This window comes from Pithys albifrons, chromosome 3 (assembly GCF_047495875.1).
Source record: "Pithys albifrons albifrons isolate INPA30051 chromosome 3, PitAlb_v1, whole genome shotgun sequence".
NCBI classification, from domain to species: domain Eukaryota; kingdom Metazoa; phylum Chordata; class Aves; order Passeriformes; family Thamnophilidae; genus Pithys; species Pithys albifrons.
This window is the reverse complement of record NC_092460.1, coordinates 22,515,954-22,537,922: the sequence shown is the minus strand read 5'-3', so window position 1 is coordinate 22,537,922 and position 21,969 is coordinate 22,515,954. Positions and strand designations below refer to the sequence as shown.

Below are 21,969 nucleotides of genomic sequence, written 5' to 3'. Positions count from 1 at the left end.
TTGGATTTCTGGCAAAATCCCAGATTTGTGGCAAATGAATTACTGTAGAGTTATTTTACATCTCCTCATGGAAACCTCTGCTCTAGCTCAGCTCTGTCCATTTATTTTCTTCCAGATAGTTAATTTATTTGCCATCAAAACCTGGATGCGCTTGAACCCTCCTCCCACAGTGTGCTTGCATGAACAGGAGCAAAACCAGGCCTTAAGCACTTAAATATCAGATACAGAAGCACTTTGCCGTCATCTTATTGAGAAAAAGGAAAACTGAAGGGAAGTTGTGACTTTCTCACGTTTGAAACAGAATATTTAAAGCACAGTGACAAACAAGCATGAAGAGCAGGTGCTCCTGAATAACAAACCTTAAATGCAAGGAAGTTCAAATGAAAGAGAAAACACTTTCAATTACTTTTTATTAGTGATTGTAGATTGTTTCAGACACTCTTGGAAAAGAGCCCAGGGACTGTGGGGAGGTTTTGTGTGTGCCCCATGTATATATTTCTTGTTTCTGTGTATGAAATGAGATAACCAAAACAGGATTTGAGGAACATTTCCATTAGATCAGTCTTGCCACATGAATTTTTAGTATTATCATGAGGATTACTGCCTGCCCCCTGTTACAGCTCCATGGGGTGGGGGAAGATATGTCAGAGAACGTGGGCAGGGCCAAACTTCAGACACCCCTGGGTGACATTCCCTGGTGCCACCACTATGCCCTGGTGCCTATAGCTGCAGGTGAAGAGGCACAATAAGGAGGGGTGGTGGCCCAGCACTGACCCCCTGAGCCCTCCCCATGTGCAGGAGGTGCTGAGGCAGCAGCAGACTCTCCAGGGCAGACACAGGGATGCTGTGGAATCACTGCCCAGCTCCCACTGAAGCCACAAGGAGTGACTCAGACACTAGTTGTTGGCCATGAACACTCTGCTAGTCATCCCTCATGCCCTCAGTGTCCCAGCAGGGCTTAGCAAGCCCTGTGTGACATGGAATGTGACTATTCTCCTTCCTTTTGTGGGCTGTCTGACTCTTATTTTCAGTTGCAGTCTGTGCTCACAACTGTGGTAAATGTTTCTTGTTGCTTGAGAAGCTCAGTGACTTCGTGCTCCACATTGGGCCATCAGGCTGTGGTTTTCAGCTTGAGTTACTCAGGGAATTCCTGTGGGTTTGTGTCTAGAGATGGGAAACAGGGCTGGGGAAGGGGCTGAAGCAGCAGGAGCAGCTGAGGGAGCTGGGGGGGGCTCAGCCTGGAGAGAAGGAGGCTCAGGAGGGAGCTTCTGGCTCTGCAATCCCTGCCAGGAGGGGAGAGCCAGGGGTTCGAGATCTGCTCCAGGAACAGGAACAGGAGCAGAGGGAACAGCCTCAACTATTCAAAAAACACCTTGATGTGGCACTTGGGAACATAGTTTAGAGGTGGCCTTGGCACTGCTGGGTCAATGGTTGGACTCAATAATCCTAGAAGAATTCTCCAACCCAAGTGATTCTGTGTCTGTTGCCTGAACTGGACAACTCTGATTTATATATCATTTTATTTTGCACTGGGATATCTATATAATTGGAGATGTATGCATAATTTTAGCTTCTACTTCCACAGCACTGTGGATCTACTTTGAAATCCATGGACTTCAAGAGAAGGCCATACAAGGAGTGTTGGGTCTTGCAATTCCTCTTGCACAACACATCCCCCCTGAAAACAGGAAGTAGTGGGATAGAGCTAGACTGGGAAAGGGGCTTCTCCCTCCAGCCCTGGAGAACAGCACTCCACTGAGGGGCTCAAGGGGGCTGTGCTGGTGGGCTGGCCCTGCTCCCAGAGCTGTGGGAAGCTGGATGGGGACAGGGAAAAGGAGCCAGTGCCCCTCCTGGCTGCAGGTGCAGTGCCAGAAAACAGGGAGTCTGGATGATGGGACAAAGGAAAACCAGCACAGATTTTGAAATGTGTTTGTGTACAAGGTAAAAATCCAATCCCAGAACAGCAAGCTGGGCCTGTGGCATTCCTAAAAAGAAGCCCAGGGCAGGGCAGACACTCACCCTAGAGAGAGAGAGATTTTCTACAGTTTGTTCTCTGAGCACAGCAAAGGAAAGGGGGAAACAGGACAAAACACACCAGCTGCACTTTTGGTCCATTTCATGAGTGTGGCAGCATCTTCAGCTGACCAGGACTTTGACTATCCCATGTATATTCCCAAAACAAAGTTCCTGCAAGGGAATGATGCCAATGCCTCCAGTAATATGTCTATAAACCAACAGCCTGATTTATCCAAGTTGCAACAAATTGCATAAAGCAAACTAGGGGGACGGGGGTAGAAACCTGCTTCAAGAATGCTTGGTAATTCACTGATTTATGAAGATGGGATTTCTCTGGTGTCATTAGCCCCAAGGGCATTTTGGTCAGTGCTGTAGAACCCTCTTTAGGACTGGTTTTGGTCTCCTCTGAGTACAGACACTGAAAGTGCTGAGATGTGCTTCTGTAACAGATTGAAGTGTAAGATGAGCAAATTGCTGTTGGGTTTCTGTGGGGTTGGGAGGATGAATGTCTCATGCTTTAGTTCCAGGATTATTATAAAACCACGTGACTGCAGGTTTAGCATGTGAAAGTGAGGATTTTCCTTAGCTAGGGGGTAAAGCCTCGTGCTGTGCTGCTGCCAGCTGGTGTGTAATAGCCCGAGCAAGACATTGTCACCATTAGCATTGCATTAAAGCTCAAGCATAAGGTGAGAAAATGTGTGACTGGCACTCAGGGCCACTGTAAGCTGTAGATTTTTCCTCCCAGAATGTGTCCTCCATTCTTGCTAAAATAAGAGTATTTTAAAAAACAATGAAAAAAATTCCAAGTTCACTAAAGCTACTTTATTGCTTGACAAACAAAACCATTTTGAAATTATTTCTTCTCACCTTCAGTTTTTCCTTTAGTTCCTCAAAAGGAGGCAGGAACAGAACAATTAGGGCCATTTCTAATGAACATCTGATTCCAGCCACCCCCACAGAATAAGCAAAGTGAGGGATGACTGGCTTTTTGAAGCAGGGATTAGTTGAAATTTTTTCTGCCAACCTTCAGCTGGGACTCAGAATTCCAACATTGTGATTCAGGAAAGGTTGAATCAAATGCTTAAGCCCATCTCTGGGCAAAATAGGTCTATATTTTGGTCTATGATTCATTCCCTTGAGGATGTTTGAGTGATGATTATAAATGAAGATGCTTTGATGAATTGGCTTGGTAGGAGCAGCTTATTGCTGCCATCCTGGAATATCAGAGTCTCTGAGTGTCAGAACCTACTTAAAGCCACTCTGATATTGCACTCTGCAGGGCACCTGCAGCTCAGCCTCTTTGCCACTCTCTTATCCTAGAAAAATTTGTAGCATTTGAAGCCATTAAAGGAATTGCCAGCCTTAATTTAGATGCTGCTGCAAAGACAGCACATGGGCTTTAAATGATCTGTGTCAGGGTTGTCCTCTAGGTTAACTCTTTGTTAAAAAGAATGTGCTTTGGAAGTCTTTGTTCCTCATTCCTGGTGTTAACAGCGTGGCCTCTGCTGTGGGTGATGTGAGGTGGGTTCAGATGAGCTGTATCACAGCAGTGCTGCTGCTTCCTTGGAGGGAAATGCAGCATAAAAAAAAGAGACAGAGAACTCACTGGTCACTTGTTACTACATAATTAAATCCGTTATTTTAAAACAGATTTAATAAGGAGGGGAAAGTTGTATACAAACTATAAACCCATATTCCTGGAGGAGTGACTGTATACAAGTTACAAACCTCAGTAACAGCAAGTGGAGGGGAAGGAAATCCCTAAATTCTGGTTCATGAGAGCAGGGGAAGGAAATCCTTATATTCTAGTTCATGAGAGCAGGGAACTTTTTTTGCACACTTATGGACAGTGATGTCAGTGGGTTTGTGTTTCTTCTTGCTGTCAGTTGAATGATGAGCTCCTTCTCAGTATCTTTAAACAAGAGCAAAGTGGGTGGGAGAAATTACCGGAGCTTTGCCTTGAACTCGCATGGAGAGTTCACCATATATGTTGTTGGAAACCACCAGTTTGCTTTCACTTGGCAGTGACTTCATGCAGAGCAGGGCTGAGTCATGGGCTGGAGCAGGGCTGTGTCTGCAGAGGATGCTCCTGGCAGGAGGAGCCAGGAGGAGCGGCTGGGACCCTCCCAGCTCCACCCTCTGCGAACCGCACGGGCTGCAGCATTCCCGCAGTCGGCACCGAAATGATTCAGAGGAGACCCTCAAAGAAAGACACCAAGTAGCAAAATGCCTTCAAAGCCGTCCGAGGATTTTGCTGCGCTCGGGGAAGGGATTGCAAATTGAAAATCCGCGAAATAGCTGCTAATCTGCGGGAAGCCTTCCCTGTGATGTCCTTGGTGGGGCTCTGAGAGTCTCTGTGCAGGTGTTCGAAGGGCATGGCCACGATGCCCTAAACTCACACTTCTGCTTTGTCTGCATTTCCCAGGCTGCTCTTCTTCCCGGCCTGGGGTCCCTTCCTCCCATTTTCCCGGATCCCCTGGCTTTCCAGCCCCTGGATAACCGAGCTGGGCTGTGGGACTGGGCATGGCTGAGCCAAAGCCCTGCTCAGACCTATGGGGCTGCCTGTTGTGCTACCAGTGCTGGAATTGGGATAAACTGGGGTCCAGACCAGACACAGTTCTTTGTGTGTGTGCCAGCCTGTCCCTGCCTGTCCCTGCCTGTCCCCTTGCCTTTTCCCTGCCTGTCCCCAGTCTTTTCCTTGCCTTTTCCCTGCCTTTCCCCATCCTCTCCCCAGCCTTTTCCCTGCCTGTGCCCTGCCTGTTCTCAGCCTGTTCCCAGCCTTTTCCTTGCCTTTTCTCTGCATTTTCCCATCCTCTCCCCATCCTCTCCCCAGCTTCTCTCTAGCCTCTCTCCCCAGCCTCTCCTCTGCCTTTCCCTGGACTATCCCTGCCTTTTCCCTGCCTTTTCCTTGCCCCTCCCCTGCCTCTCCCCTGCAATCTTCAGTACATCAATTCTCCAGGCTTTCTGAAACTTTCATTTTCTCCACCCCTTCCCTCTCACCCAGGAACCATCTGTGAGCCCTCAGGTTCTCCCTTCTCCACTCTGGTACAGATTTTCACCTTCCACAAACAGCTCTGGAGGCTGATGTTGGGGCTGTGAGGCACCTGTGGCTGGGGGTTCCTGCCCTTTAGCTGCATCCCCAGAGCACACAGTGCCTGCCAGGCTTTCCCTTCCCTCTCCAGTGTCTCCTGTCTCTGGATGCATCTGATGGGCAGCCCCTGGAGCAGTCACATTTTAATTGTGCCTCTGGCTCTGTGCCCTGCAGAGGGGAATTGGAAGCTTTCTGAGTTTCCTTTGATAGTCATCCAAGACTGAGTCACAAAAAAGGGAGTCTGGGAGCACAGGGGTGGCCTGGAGACATCCGAGGAGGAGCTGCAGCTGGAAGGGTGCTGGAGGGGCCTCTCTGAAGGGTCCCAAACTCTCCAGCCTGCTGGGGATGAAGGGGATGCCCTTTCTCAAAATGCCAAGTTCAGGCTGGGTTTGCTCAGCAGAAGGAGTGGGATGTGCACGTCCCTGCTGTCAGCTCCCAGGGAACACTGTGCTTTGCATATTCTTAGGAATGTTTGTGAAAAATCAGAAAGGGAAGTTTAAAGAGGAAGAAAAGAGAATACAGTGAAGACTGAGGGAAAAGTGTGTGGTAAAGATATTTTATTTAAACCTTTTCTCCCATCTAAGTCAAAATGTTGGCTTGGTGCAAATTGAAGGTTTAAAGATGCCTTAAGTTGTCCAAAGAGCCAAATGCTTTTCAAGCTAAAAATTTAAACTCCATCTATTTGTGAGACTCCTTTCAATCCTTAATTGGTAATAGCTGTTGTATAAGGGGAGTGCTACCTAAGTTAAAAATAGGTCTGGGACTGCACTGACAACCCAAACCAGGCTAACTCCAACAGGCACATTGTCCTTTTGTCACAGAACTGTAAAAATAATGTACATCAGAACAGAATGCTGTTAAAATCTGGTTTGTGACCGTTTCATCCTGGTAAAAACTTCAGGAAAACAGGCAAATTGTGCTGTTCACCCTTTCAGGCTGCAGCAGCCCCATTTCCCTTTTCCTGGCAGGAATGTTACACTGACCTGATTCAGGCTGAGCCTGGGCACAGAGAGGACTCTCAGACTATCTGAGCTGCAGGACATGCCATGTGTGAGGTGAGGCCCCACCCAGAGCACAGGGCTGTGTCAAACCCCAAATCAGAGAAGGCGTCCTGGGTGCTGGTGTTCTCTGAGCCACCTCATCCTAACCCTGGGGACACTCTGGGCTCCTCTCCCCTCTGAACCCTCTGCTTATCATCCTGCCAAATAGGAAGGAATCTCCAGAGCAGGAAGAGTAATAGTGTGAGACTCCAAATTAAGCACTGCCTTTCTATTAATATCATTTAAAGTAACACACCACCTACAGCTTATAAAGGAACCTCAGCTGTACCATTTTTAAATACTGAGAGTGATTTATATCCCTCTTAATATCATTGCCTGCAGCAGCTTTGTTTCCAGTGTAAAAATTAGAAAATAGGTTAAAAGCCTCCAGTTCCTGCAGAAATGGCCTCAAGCTGTGCCAGGAGAGGTTTAGGTTGGATATTAGGAAAAATTGCTTCACTGAAAGGGTGTTCAGGCATTGGCACAGCTGCCCAGGGCAGTGGGGGGCACCATCCCTGGAAGGACTTAAAAGCCAGGTGGATGTGGCACTTGGGGACATGGTCAGTGATGGCCTTGGCAGTGCTGGGGAATGGTTGGACTTGATGATCTCAGAGGGCTTCTCCAACCTTAATGATTCTGTGATTCCATGATTATTCTCTGCCATTACCTCCCTACTTTCCCCTCCAACATGTTTTTTGAGGATTCCCAAGTGCTCTCCATCACATGGTGAACTGTAGTTGCTTTGGGCTCTCCTAACAATCAAAAACATTGGCAGAATCTTATTATTGTTGCTGAAACTCTTGGCAGTGGCCAAGCTGAGGGCTCTCACAAACTTTTGATGAATTTTTTCCAGCCTTTTTGTGCTGTTGATTCCTGCAGTGGTTTGCCCTGCCCTGCAGCAGCCCCTGCTCCTGTATAAAGCCTGTGTGTCTGTCTCAGGCATTTGGGCCTGCCTTGGTGCAGACCCCCAAACTCAGCCAGTGCTGCCCTGCAGCTCAGCAGACCCTGAATCCTTTGGGCTGACTCTGAAATTCAGGCAGGGACACCTTGGAGGGCCCCACCTTCAGCTGCCCCCACTGCATGGTCAGCTCCCATGAGCAACGTCAGGCTACCCATAACATGGAACCATCTCTGATGAGTGATTGTGGCTGTTGCAATTAAAGATTTCCTTTACAAGAGATGCAGAAGATTTTGCAAAGTTTGGAGTCACTTCTCTTCATTTACAGACAGTGAAATGCAAAAACAAGAGATCCGGTGGGTCCACTGAATGTAGAAATGTGGAAATAAGTGGGGAAAACCTTGGGAAAATGTTACCTCCAGATGCAGGGGCAGCACCTCATGATGGAGCCTGTTAATGCATCCAGTGAAAATAGAAGAGTCACTGAGTGTCATGGAATCCCTGAATGGCCTGGGTTGGAGGGAACCTTAAAGATCATCTTGGGGGCAGGGACACCTCCCACCAGCCCAGGTGGCTCCAAGCCCTGTCCAACCTCCCCTTGGACACTTCCAACGATGGGGCAGCCACAGCTGCTCTGGGAAACCCACCCTCAGTGTCACCTTCCTGCTGTCCTATGAAGACATAGTCATGTTGGATTTCAAAAAAACAGTGGAAAGCAATGTTGGGAGGAGGCAGAACTTCTCCTTGCACCTTGGGAGCACTAAGAGAGCTTGTAGTCCATGAACCACCAGCAGGGCACTGTCCTGGGTCCAGGCACACATGGCTGTGGGGAAGGAGAGAGCTGTGCTGAAGGTGCTTGCAAGCAGGGAGTAGCTAATAAAAGTTTCCAGGGAGTAAAATGGGAGAAAAAAAACCCCAAAATAACTATTTCTGTGTAGGGAGTCGAGCCCAGTCCCTCACAGTGTGGCTGGGTGGGGGCAGTGATGTCCTGTGAATGGAATCTGTTGTTTCATTGCGAGAAGAGATACGTGAAGGTTTCATCACCACACCCAGAGAGCAGCACTACCCAGGCAGGCAGCGGTGGCTCCACAGCCCTGTAAAACCCCCATGGCCTGGGCTTGCTTGGCCAGACCCCAGTGTGGGGACAGAGAGTCACTGGAGTCACGACAGCAGGTTGTGTTGGATGCACGACATGGAAAATGCTCGTGGAGGACAGACAGACCCTGCAGGGCTGGGGCTCATCTCGGCTTGTCCTCCAGGGAAAACCAACCGGGAAATCACTGGATCTGCTCATGTGGGACACCGCAATGTCACTGGGAACAAAGGGCAGCAAAATAAACAGCCAAGACAAAGGGGACTTATTGTCTAAGAAACAGCCGATCTGTCCATTCTCTCTTTGATATCCACTCTGTTATCTCCTTGGGAATCTTCCTATGGAGGAGCTGCTTTTAGGCAAGGCAGCCCAGCATGTGAGACAATTAGCAGAAGGCTTGATTAATCACTAGCTCCTCACATCTGGGTGTGTACAGGAATCATCAGCTCTTCCCTGGGGCCCTTGGCACGGGGACTCAGGCACATCCAGCATTTCCCCTGCTCTCCTGAGACTCTGCAGGATCCTGGGGGTTCAACATTCCCCTCAAACGTCATCTCAAGGAGCATTTCACAGAAATCACTACTTCAGATTTGCACCAGAATAAGCAGCATTTATTTACAGCTGAGATTTGGTCATAAAACTGAAACACGAGCCACATTAGCTCATGATGTGATTTGCATAGTGTGCAGCATTTTCTGGAGGGATATTAAATAACATATATTCCAAGCAGAATGATAATAATAATATAATATAATATAATAGTCTCTGCTCACTTAGAGGAGGGATACTTTGGTTTGGCCAGGTCTCTTTGGGAATCAGGGGACAAGATGCTGAAAGAGTCTCGACGCTATTTCATAAATATTCTCATTTTCATGGGAAATGCTGCAGCATTGATTTAAAACCCCAACCAACATAAACCCCACAAAACACACCCCTAAACCACCCTGCAGCATCTCACCTCCGCCCCGTGATGCTTTCACATTATTTTAATCCATTTGGAGACCAGTTGTGCACAGATTTTAGAAATGTGGATGAAGAAGGTGGTGAAAGTACTGTTCTCCTGCAGATCTCATTCCCTGAATCTATCTTTAGAGACAGATAAAAATACTATTCCTGCAGATGTTGGGACTGTCAAAATATTGGGACTGTGGGGGAATCAAGGCGTGTATAATCTAAATACATCAATTACCTTGAAGCCTCAGGTAGGGGCTCAAAGAGATGGAGTTGACACAACTGAGTGTGCTTTTTGATACCTTTGGAAAAGAAACTACTGGTGTTATACCCTTTATATAATGGATTTATTTATGCCAAATGAAATATCTCAAGTGTACATGATACAAAGCCCAGAAGGTCTCTCCTGTAGGCACTTCATCCCTCAGATTGTGGGTGAAGGGAAGGTACAGGGTTCAGCTGCTCTGCCTGAACTGACATAGCTTTTTCCAGCACTGGAATGTATTCCAGTGGTTAAGAACAGATGTATCAGTCTCTAATGTAATTTTCCTTCATTAAGCCTGTTGATTTAAAATGTACAATACGCTGTGGACCTTGCTGGGACTTTTTTTAATGAGCCATCAATAGTTTGCTGCAGGAACAATGATCAGAAACTCCCAAAGCAGAATGTATCTCAGAATAGTGGGAACAGTCATGAGATCCTGGATAAAATGGTCTTAAAGAAAATGGAGTTTTGCAACAGAAAACTGTTCATCATAAAATCATTCTGCTCTGTGAAGAAATAGCGTGAATTATTTTCTTGCTTAATTAAGTCTTATAATATAAACATGTATCTGATGTCTTTGATCCTGAATGCCCCTGATAATGGTGCTGTTGACCTCTTTGCAGAGGAGAGAGTGTGGGCTGAGCAAAGGCTTAGGGAGCTTTAATCTGCCACAGCAGCAACTCTGACTTTCAGGGTGGTCTTGAAGACACCAGGGCAGGATTTAAAGGGCTCGTCCCCACAGCAACAACAACAAGACTTTTCTCTAAGGTTGATGCCATGGGAGTGTGTGTTGGGGCTTCAATACTATTGAAACTTTTGGCAATAAATGCTGTGTGTTTAAGCTTATTCATCACAGTAAAAGGATTCCCTATGTGTAATCAATAAGTTCTTGGGGGGGGGGGGGGGGGGGAAGGGAGGGGGAGTTGTTTTGTTTTGGAGGGATTTTTTTTTTTTAATTGGTTCTTGCCATTTTATTTTTGCCGTGATTTCCAGGCTGAGTGTCACAGCTGATCCTCACTATTGAAAGCCATGACTTTGTCTACGCTCAAAGACAGCTTTGGAAAATGACTCATTACTTTTTTTTTGGCACTGAAAAGTTTATTACAGTGCACCAAAAATGTTGCAAACAGCTGAGAGTTTATCCAGCCTAAGCCTTCTGGTGTAGCGTGTATTTGGTGAGCATTTCCAGCGCTGGGAAGGGATTTTCTAGGGCAGTGTTACTGGGCTGGGTTTGCTTTTTTTAAGGGGAAATAAACCAGAGTAACTTTGTGCAGGTGCTGCATAGATAGGGATTTCTTCCTCCACAACTTGGAGCAGTGTTGGAGGAGCTTTGTGAACTGCCTCTAATAACCTCCTCTGGCTTGAAAATACTGTAAACAAGGAATGCTATAAATCATGAAGAAAGGAGGAACCCGAGAGCTGGGAAGGGAAAGCTGCCTCCCCGTGGAGCTCAGTGCAGGGGAGGTTGGAGGAATCCCTTGGAAATCCTGATCCTGCCTGGCTGCTCCCGAGAGCTGGGAAGGGAAAGTTGCCTCCCCGCGGAGCTCAGCGCAGTGGAGGTTGGAGGAATCCCTTGGAAATCCTGATCCTGCCTGGACTGTGGGTGCTGCCACCCTGCCTCGCTCCTTGGCTTGTGTGCAGCCCTGGGCACTCGGCACCCACCTCAGGGCAGGGCATGAAGGGGGATGGCAGCGCCATGTGGAACCTGATGTGGAAATACTGCCTTTCTGTCAGGACCATCAGGTACGGTCAGAGGCTCTGAAACTTCATTTCGTGGCTAAGTCTGAAAACTGCATGTGTTAGAGGTTGCTGCTGCTCCGTGCCCTGCAGAGTTAACTCTGCAGCCTGAGAGGATTAGCAGGCTGCATTCTTGCTTGTCCTTACGCTAAAGCTGTGAAAAGTACAGGGATAATGCAAAAAAATCAAGGAAAGTGGAGTTTTCCTTATTTCAGAGTTTGGAAATACCTCTGTCTCATTTACAAGCAGGGGAAAGTAGGAATGTGAAAGAAACCTTATTTTAGTGAATGAAAACTCAAGAATTCTTATTTTGTTTTGAATGCTTGCCTGTTGTGAACTTTATTATATCACCCAAATACATTTGCGCTTAGCACAGCAGAAGCATCACTTGCTTCAGACAAAGGGAAGGGGGAAGAAAAGAAGGTGGCTTTTAGGGCAGGGTCTCTGAGCTGGTGTGGTGCTCTGACCTTACCTGTGAAAACACAGGTGAGTTGAATGCCAAGAGGGGCTGTGGGTGCTGGGCAGGGCTGGGCATATTCTCAGGGTGCCTTTGAGAACATACTGTCTGCCAGGAGCAGTACCTGAGGATTCCAGCACGGTTCATTCCAGGAATGGGACTATTAAAAAAGAGTTTGGTGATTGTTTGTTCTCACAGTGATTTTATACATGTAAAAACAGTTGGCCAGTCCCAGGCAGTAGGTTCTTCGTGGGACACAGTTACGTGGGTTAAATGGTATCTTTGGTCACGGGAGTTCCCTGGAGAAATCATGGAATCTCAGTAATTACTGCATTTCACGCTGCATAATTATTCTGTGCTGAGGAAATCGTTTAGAGAGCCCGAACTCCTGCCTGAACTTTCACTGCAACCAGAATGAGACTGTGGCAAGAGTTTTATCGGCAGGATAGCAAAAGAAAGCCAAGGAGTGTCTTAGTTCTCAGCACAGAGTGAGTCAATACAACAGAAACTGCAAAGAATCCCCAAGAGAGGGTTTAATTAAGAGAAAAGTCATTTTATTTGTGATCTGGGTTTGGAACCAGGAGGAGAGGGAAAGCCTAAAACAAACCCCCTCAGTGCAGTCCTTACAGCCCAAATGCTCATCCCGACCTTGGTGCTGCTGGAACCGGCTGAGAAAAGCCCTTGGCAAGCCCCTCAGCCCTGAGGGTGGGTGTTCCTACCAAGACTGAACTTTAAAGCTTCCTCAGAGGCCTTGGGTGTGGTGATTTTCTGAGGTTTAACATTCAAATTGTGATCTCCTGTGAACAGCCACTTCTTTATTTCATCAGTGACCTCACTGCTGGGCAGGTTGAGTATTAGCTGAGTTCCTCAGAGCAGGGCTTATTTATGGAGCTGGTGGTGGCTCCCACAGCCACGTCCCAGGTGTGACAGCACCGACAGGGCTTGCAGTTTATGGCTTTGGTGATTTTGACAGATCCTGTCTTCTTTGGCTGCAATCCCAGTGAGTAGAATAGTATTAAAAAGAGTTTTCCCTTTGTGGAAAAAGATTTCTACCACCTTAGGTCACTTTTGTGACTTACTTCAGAGACCCTGAGGCTCTCCCTGTGTTTTGGGAGACTCAGTAATGATCTGGCTCACTTTTTATCCATCAAGTGTGAGGCTGTCCCCGTCCTTCTCCCTCCCTGCCCCATCTCTCCTGTCTGGAGGATTCTGAAGCCCATGCAGCCCTTGCTGGAGGTTTCAATGAGCCTCAATGTGCTCTGTACCAGCAGAGTGAGTCTGTTTTTCCCCTGCCCTGGTGAAAGCACCAGAGAGGGCACTGACTACACTGGGCCAGTTGTCCCACAGCTCCTTCAGAGTGCACAGGCTGAATGAGGGGTTTTATGCCTTGCTGGGAAAATAAACCCAGTCCAAAAGGTTTTAGGCTTGGTCTTGTTTCCATTGGACTCCAACAGCTTTAAAAAAACCTATTTAACCGAGTCTTTGTTGTCTGTTTTAATTGGCTTGTGGGCAGAGGTCTTCTACATCTGTGTGGTTGTGTTTAAGCTGACATGACTAGACCCTAAACCTGTAGGGTCATGGCTGTTTGCAAGGGGAAATATGTGTGTAGAAGAAAAGGCTGCAGTTTCCTCATAGCATAGGAGAGGGTCAGGTGATGCTGGAATGAGTTTAGGAGAGAGCAGGACAGTGGGATGTGCAAATACACTGCACTGCCTAAATAATGGGGGGAGGGGGTGGTTCTGCTCTTTATAACTTGCAGAAGTTATAAAGATGAAGTGATTTCTTCACTATTGTGCCAAAGCTGAGCTTGTGGCACTTAACATGAGACTTGTGCCCTTCCAGAGCTCATTTCTCTGAGCCAAGTGAAGCCTCACTATTACCAGGTTATCTCTAAGGCACAACAGGAAAGAATCACACACAGGTTTGAGCTGGAAGGAACCTTAAAACTCATCCAGTCCCACCCCCTGCCATGGGCATGGACACCTCCCACCGGCCCAGGTTGCTCCAAGCCCTGTCCAACCTGGCCTTGGACACTCCTAGGGATGGGGCAGCCACAGCTTCTCTGGGCAGGAGAGGCAGGGCCTGGCTGCACCCCCAGCACAGAACAAGCAGTGGGATAATTCATTCCCATGTCCCAGGACAGTGCCCACCCAGAGCTGTTGTTCCCAGATAGCCAGGGAAGGCAGAGCTTTCATTCCTGTCCTCTCTGCACTGTTCCACCTTCTGGGATACAGGATGCTGCTGCTCTTCCCTGCTCAGCAGTGGCTCGTGCCCCAGCACGGTGGTTTTGGCTCTCCTTGGTGACCTGAGCTCCTGCCTGCACAGGAGGTGGGAAGTGCTCCCTCCCACAGCCCTGTGCATTGTCTCTGATGTTTCTGGAAATGGGCATGATGTGTTTGTCCCCAGCCCTTTTCCTGAGCGAGGGGACAGTCCCTGGCTGTGCTGTCACCATGGCTCCCTCGAGTCCCTCACCCGGTCCCTGCTGCCCTCCCAGTGTGTGTGTGGAGGGTGAGCAGTGCCCTTCCCACCCCTCTGCAGGTCACTGTCAGGGAATGTTGCTGGAAGTAGCATTGCTTTCCTCTGCTGGGGAATCTCCCCTTGTGATGATATTTGGAGGTGGAAAACCTTCCCAAGATCAGAGAGTTGGCAGAACCTGAAAGCAGAACTGGGGCGAGAGCATCAGTAGTCCTTTTTTTCTGTTAAAGTCATATTTTAGTAACACACCATGGGTGTGGGACAGGCAGATAAACAGTTAGGACATTATTTGTCAACGTATTCATGTTGGCCATTGTATTTCTGGGGTTCTGGCAGTGCTGAGGCAGAGGAAGACGTTTCAGAGAGGGACAGGGAGCAGATCAGTGTGTAGGGAATGACTTGGCCCTCAGTGGTGTCTGTGCCAGCACAGAGCTGGGTTAGTGGTTGGACACTGGAGCCTTCTGAATCAGCAGATCCCAGCCCACAGAGAATAAATTACAGGCTTTAGAGTAATGTAACACATAGTTTTCAGCTTGCATCTTAAAATTCCACTTGCAAGTAATGGAGGAAAGGAGTCAATAGTTGGTTCCTAGTGCTCTCCACATCTGGAAAAAAGTAAGAATTAGTCCTCAGTCTGAGCTGTCAGGGAGTTTCTTCCCTTATTTTCCTTGTGCTACAAACATTTTCCATTTTGGTTCAGTCATACTTTATTTTTAGTTGTCTGCTTTGGCTTTTTTTCTTTTTTCCTTTTTTTTTTTCTGGAGACTGACAGAACAGTGCTGTGAGTTCATCAGGGAACACCAACACCCTGACTGGAGAAAGGTGCCAGCTGAGCTTTGGTGGCAGTTGGGGCAGCATGAGCTGCAGGAATTGGGAAGGGGAGGGATGGCTGGAGAAGATTGGAGCACATAAAGCAGTTTGGTGTATCTTGGGTAGGTGTTGCTCAATGTTCTGAATGTTCCCACTGCCTCAGGAAAGCTCCAAGGACCCCAAATAACGGTCTGATCAATGCAACAGTATGAGCTGAAGAGAGAGTGGGCATAGTTTGTTCTGTAATTCATGGGCAAATATCAGCAGAGTTCTCTTCTTGGGGCTGTTTAACACATGACCAAAGACAGTGGGGTACAGAATCAGATGTTTAACTTAGGCATGGCAGTTTGCACCAGAAATGGCAACTAGAGCACCCACCTCAGCTGTTCCTGCTGGCACCTCCAGGGGCAATGTTTGTGACACTCTTCAGGACAAGGAGAGTATCAGTTCTGTATTACAATGATAAGCAATAGAGTTGGCACCTTTTTTTAAGAGCAGACATTAACACTGACTTTTCTATAGCTATTTTACGGCTTATGCACTAACAAGACTCACTAAAAATTTGCTTCTAAGATTAAAAATAAAAAATAAAAGCCAACCCAGAAACCTCCATCTTTATCTCCAACATGTGTTTATTTCGTAAAATCTCTTATTTGGGTAACTGTTCCCTGGTTCTCCCACTGTGGTCTGTGCATTCTGGAGAGAGAATCATTGGGGCATTAATTCCTCTGGGCTGTCTCACTGCCCTTGTTCAAGGGGTGAATGACACCCCTTTGGTTCTGTTTGGAGTTGTGTTTAAAAACTCATTTAACTGTCTTTAAATGTTGCTTGTGTTCAACTGGGGTGTCTGGGTGTTTACATGGCTGGATTATTCCAACCTGATTGCTCGTGGAAATGAGTGGTTTGTGGTTTAAGTTCAGTGAGCTTACACTGGTTACAGCTTAGAGCAGGGGCCAGACCCTCACCAGCACCCTTTGCCTTTTTTTTGCTATGAGCACTCATTAAAATGCTCCTGCTTAGTACTTTCATGTGCTCTTTTTGTCTTGTACTCAGTATTATTGATAAAAGCTCTGAATGTAAAGGCAGGGGCTGTGAGACACGGCCAGTGATTGCAGTTTCACCCTTGCTTGAGTGTTAGTTTGCAATATTTGCACATCATTAAGCCTTTCTTCAACCAGAAAACCCTCAGGTGAGGAGGGTCAGCTGCCATGGAGTGCCCAGACTCTGCCAGCAGTTGCCTGTGCAGAAGTTCAACGTACCTTCCCAACTTCAGTGTGTGTTTCTTCAGAAAGGTCAAATAATTGCAGATGATATTCTTGAGTAGGGAAGCTGGACTAAAGGAAGGAGCTCCAGTGGTCCCTGCTCACCATCCCCAGTCTGATTCTGTGAGTGTGTGAGAGGTTGGACTAAAGGAAGGAGCTCCAGAGGTCCCTGCTCACCATCCCCAGTCTGATTCTGTGAGTGTGTGACACAGCAGTGTGAGATCTGGAGGCTGCTTTTAGTCACTGCCCTCACCAGTTTTATTTTCAAAGGGGATTTTTTGTTTTATTTAAGGGCTGAGCCTACTGAGCCGTTCTGGTATGAAAGGACTTTTTTTAGCTAAAAATTGATTCAACTTCTAGCCCTCTGAGGAGTTTTAATGACTTTGCTTTAAAACAGTTGCATTGATGTTGAGCTCAAACTTTTGGATTGGGCTGAGAGCAGCTCTGGTTTTGGATTCTGCCAAGGCTCTGTCCTTGCAGGCTGCAGGGTCTAATGATATGCATGGAAACCCTAGAAGGCTTAGAAACCTAATCTGGCTAGAGAAGTTAACAGCCTGTTGTATTATTTATTTACACAGGCCTTTCAGAAGAGCTTGTTGAAGCAGAACCATGGGTTGTTTGTCCAGTGCTGGAGGAGTCTCATGATGTTTAAGGGAGCTTTTTGTACTTCAGTGCTTGCTGGGGGTGAGGCAGATGGTAAAAATATATGTGTCAGCTTTTAAAACAGGGCTGTGGTTTGAGGTTTTACTGCTCCCACTGCTGCTCCATGTCCTCTCAGACATATCCAGGAACTGGCATTGAGGCTTTGCTCTGAAAGGACAACATTTCTGCTGTTAACTCCTCAATTGTCTGTATTTTTGACATTTTCCAAACTCCCCGAGCAGCCTTCCAGCTTCGGTCTTTCTGCTCTGACCATACAGACAAAGAAATTACATGGAAGCTTCACCTGCTCTTCGGTTTGAACAGACTTATCTTCTAGTGGAGTGTAAAGCAAATTAGGTAGAGAGAACATAAAGCTCTGAGCTTATCTGCTTTTAACAAGACCATGCATTTTCCAGGAGGAGGCAGATGAAATTGGTGAGTATTTTTCAATGCAGTGCTTATGAATCATGTCATTAACATCTGTGCTGTGGATTGATCACAGTATGTAAACATGGTATGTGAAACGATTTTAAGGAAAAAATATATCTACTTAAAAGCCTGGTAAAGGTTTTATTCTTTTTCTAACAGGAATTCATTTTGCCATACAAGTGTAAAATCTAATTCTTGCTATGGTTTTGCTGGTTCTCAATGCAGTATCGGCCTATTAATCATTTTCTTTGACAATAATCATAAAAGCAGCAGCAATTCATGCAGTAAGCAAAGCGTCCTGTGTTCAGTCATCCTGGAGCAGGAGACAATAATTCACTGGTCTAATTAACTGCCTGACAGGTGTCGAGTGACTGAGGCATTTGAAGTGTTGGGAGGCTGTTGGGGGTTTTCCTGCACTCACCACTGCTATGGGGGGGGTGGCAGAGCTGCTTAATTAGAGTCTCGTGACCACTGCAAGAACAGCCAAATAAATTAAACTGAAATCAGAGCTCACCACATTCATATTTACTGGCTGAGCAATGCAATTTCAGCAGAGCTGGAGGTGGGTGAGGCACCATGGCTGAGCTGCTGCACTGGAGGAGCATTACCATACTGAGTGCACTGGGCTGGGAAGCTGCAGGCTGATCAATTAGCAATTAAATGTGCTCTGCAGCTCGGCCCACCTGCCTTGGGCTCCTGGAAAAGCCTCAGCCATGGGCTTGGCATTTTGCATTTAATGAATTCTCATTAGGTTGTGGTTTCAGAGCAATGAATAATATTGGTGGGCAGCATCAGGGGGCCACTTTCATGGTCTGCTGGGGCCTGTGGTGCACGGGGAGAACTCCATAGCTGGGAGTTCCACAGGGAATCACCCCTGACAGCAAGCAGTCTGGTTCAGCTCTCCTGAAAGCTATTTATTTTCACTTAAATTGGTTTTCTAATATGGGAGTCCTTCTGGGCACTGGTTTACCACATCTTCTCGAGGGCTGGGCTATGGGCACAGGCACAGTTGTGTCCCCACTCACTTTCCTGAGTGTCACTTTGGGTTATTCAGGTGTCGAGAAAAACAATCCTTCAGAGGAGAACCTGGAAATTAGGGTTTCCTAGGATTTATGGTTTCAGAAATTAGTATTTAAGAAATCTGCTGGTTTAAAGGCAAACCGGCAGGAGAAATGAACACAACACAAGAGAGATTCTAAGTCAGAGTTACAATTTAATAACAATATTACAATAAATGCAATGGCACAAAGAGAAATTGGGTTTAACCCACAAACCCCAGCAGTGTAACCCAGCCCCCTGGGGCACAAACACAATGGGGTTTGTTGGCCCCTGTGCTGAGCCCCACGTGGTTCCCCCGAGTCCAAAGGAAAAGTGAGAAACCTGTTGGTGCAGATGATGGCACAGTCTGGTGGAGAGTGGTGGGCTCCTCCTGTCCAGGGTCTGCTCCTCCTCTGGATCCCATGAGTGGTTCCCCCAGTCCCCAAACCCCAAGATTGTCTCCCCTCAGGTGCAGGTGGGAGCCCCCAGTCCCTCCCCCAGGGCAGGGAGTTCCACACTGGGGGATCTGACTCTGGGATAAAGTCAGGGGGGATTTTGGAATCGTTGCTGGCCCATGAGCAGAGCTGAGCCCTCAGGTGGGTGTGGAGGTGCCAAGGACTCCCTGCAGGGGAGTTCTCCCAGCTCCTCTGCCAGGCTTCTTTCCCAGCCAGCTCCCAGCCTGAGGGCTCAGCTGTGCCCTGGGCAGCTGCTGCCAATGGGCCATTGGGAACAGTTGCTGGACAATGGCCCAGAGGGTTTAGAATGCCCAGCTTTGGTCACACCCACACAGGGATAAACTGGTCCCGGCTTGCTGAAGTAGGTCAAGAAAGCATCCAAATAGGCTGCTGAATGGAGGAGCCATGAGCTGCTGTGCCCTGCAGTGCCTGTGATACCTCCACATGAAGCTGGGCTGGTGACTTCCATGACCAGGAGCCTCTGGCCATGACCTTCAGCAGGGAGCTGCTTGTGCTGCTCCACCTGCAGCCTGAATGCTTTGTTGTGGTAAAGCAGGAGGGATTTCCAAAAGCCTGGGCAGGCTGGGAGAGCTCTGCCAATCAGGCAGGACACAGAGGTACTATGGGCTGGTGGGAAGGGACAGGTGACCTTCCTGTGGCTCAGGAGCCTTCAGAACGTGTTACAGTAATCTGTGTTCCCACTGAGAGGACAGTGGGTTGCAGCCTCTCCAGTTTGTTGCCCAAAGCCTTAGAGGAGGATCTCTTTGGCTCCTGTTCTCTGAATCCTTGTCCCACCTCTGGCCATACAGGATTCCCTGGCTCTCTCTCCTCTCTCAGAGCCTAGAGGGGAGGTTGTGCCTGTGGTCAGTCCTGCCACAGCCACACAGTGTCCATGGAACCACCTGCTCCAGTGGAAGGTGTCCCTGCCTGTGGCAGGTGAGGAGCTTTAAAGCCCCTTCCAACCCAGTCCCTTCTGGGATCCTTTGGAAGGATTCCATGATTATCTCTGAGTCCAGCTGGGAAGCACATCCAGTCCCACAGCCACACTGGGTAAAGCAGCCAGGCAGCTTCAGAGGAAGCTGTGGGAAGCACATGCTGAGCTTCTGATGCCTCTGGGAAGATAACAGGCACATTTGTACTTTGCCTTGGATCCTCTTATCTCAGAGCAAGCCCTGCCTGCCTTTGGGAAGGAGGGAACAGAGGCAAGAGCCACTGGCAGATAAGGTTCTAAAAAAGCCTTTGTAAAAGCCATCAAAACAGCCTCAACACTGCTATTGTTGGGCTTTATTATGTTCCTAAGGAAATTGAAGCTGATTTAACACAAGTTTGAGAACCAAATTAGCAGTTATTGCATATTTTAGTCTTGTGTGCTCAGCTTAGAGTTAAAGCTCAGTTCCAGTTTACTTAGAACTCCTGGGTGTCCACAGAAGGCCTTCAGGCTGGTCACTGCTGCACAGGAGTCATGCCCAGGTTGCTGCATTTTCATCAGCAGATGTTTGTATGGCTTAATTCCCTTTCATGTTTAAATGGAGGAGAATGAAGTATTCCACCAACTCAATGAAATTGGGGCAGATTAATCTATTCATTATCTGTTTGGAATGATGTTTTGATATTTCAAAATGAGTAAAAACTAGGCACCGTTTTATTCTGCCTATTTAGCAGAGCTCAACCCTGCTGCTGCAGGCACACAGCTCTGAGTTTAAGCACTTTTCCACCACCAGCCCTCCAGCCCAGGGGCCTCAGTGTGCTCAGCTGTGGGTTTTTCTGGCCATGTGTACAGAGACCTGATGGTAGAATTTCACTGTCTGTGTATTTTCAAGTTAATGTAACAAACACTTGTGTCAGAAAGCGGCCATCGAGCTGGAGATAAATACTTGACTGCTTTCCAAATGGTCAGTGTTAATTCTTCAAAAACAAACACATGGAAAAGAACCTGAACCTTAAGGGCAACCTCTTGAAAAACTTGTCCCAAGTTGTCTATTCTCTTCCAGGTCTGGAATCACTGTGTTGTACTGGTTATTCCACCTGCACATTCGAAGTACTTGAGCAGATTTGTTCCTCAGATGGTTGAGCCTTGCACAGTAGCTCATATCCAAACCTTGGGAAACCAATCCATTCAATGCCCATCTTGTAGAAACAGGCATAATGTTGGTGTTCCTTGGAATAAGGGCAGTGTGGAGAGTGAGAAATTATGCTGGAAGGGTGGACATGACAGTGTGTAAGTGCCTTTTGTGCTTCCTCTCATCCCCTTGTCCCCACACCTTGGTTTTGTCCTGTAAGAATCCATGATGTGACTGGGGAGAGATGAGGAAAAAATCCATGGTGAAAAGAGACTCCTGGGGTGATTTCCTCCAAAAAAAGGGAAACAGTGGAGCTTTCTAAGACATTGGGGGTGGACTGCCTTAAAGTGTGTGTACCCTTTCAAACAAAGATGCAGATGGGTGTTCATGCAAAGATATCCACAATTAAAATAATACAATTGAAGTGTCCAAGGCCAGGTTGGACAGGGCTTGGAGCAACCTGGGCTGGTGGGAGGTGTACCTGCCCACAGCAGGGTTGGAACTGGATGGGTTTTAGGGTCCCTTCCCACCCAAACCAGTCTGATTCTATGTTTAGTACAACTCTGTTCCATTAAGAGAGGATTCCAACACTGAAGAGCACAAATAACAGGTTATTTATCTGCTTCTTCGAACCAAAAAACCCAAACAAACAAAACACACAAAAAGAACCTTTTTCAACTTATTTCTGTATCTGACACTCCATATTTCATAGTATGTATTCAACTGTTAAATAAGCTTTACTGGCTTGTAGTGTTTTGTATCAATATTTGATAATTTCCTCTGACTTTAAGGAAAAGACAGTGATTTGAGGCACTTAAGAGCCCTGTGAAAAGCTCTGAGCACCTTGGGAATGCTACAGGTGGTCAATATTGTGAAGCTCTTTGGAGGAGGAGGAGAAAGACACTTGGTTTTTGTTTATAAGTATATTGAAGGGTCACTGGTTTGGTGTTGGGGTTTGTTACTGGAGTGGTTCAGATAGTCATGTTAGGAAACCCCGGAAATGGGGATAAGAAAGCTCTCAGGACAGGGAGTCTTGAATCCTTAATACAATAATTCAGTAGAAATTTTCATCTGTTGTTGACTGTGATCAGGGCCCGAAGGGGTGGAGTGCCCTGCGCTCTGCAGTTTTCTGCAGGAATAATTCTGGGGCAGCATAAAGCTGAGTTTTCTAAAATGAAACAAGTTCAGAAGAGGAGAAGACAACCTTTCATGACTTTGTCATACTTGCAGGGAGTGACAAAGGACTGCTC

At 47.2% G+C, this 21,969-nt stretch overlaps 1 protein-coding gene across 11 annotated transcripts in view; it reads left to right on the top strand.

The window, feature by feature from the left end:
- The window catches only part of IQSEC1 (IQ motif and Sec7 domain ArfGEF 1), a 356,985-nt gene that overhangs the window by 206,654 nt on the left and 128,362 nt on the right, over positions 1-21,969 (top strand). The window contains exon 1 of one of the 11 annotated variants that reach the window (XM_071550979.1): positions 10,834-11,097. The exons of the other annotated variants lie outside the window; for them this stretch is intronic. Coding sequence (XP_071407080.1) covers positions 11,030-11,097 — 68 coding nt within the window. The 5' untranslated portion in view covers positions 10,834-11,029. Of the gene's footprint in view, positions 1-10,833; positions 11,098-21,969 lie in introns of those variants that run through there. 11 annotated transcript variants of the gene reach the window in all.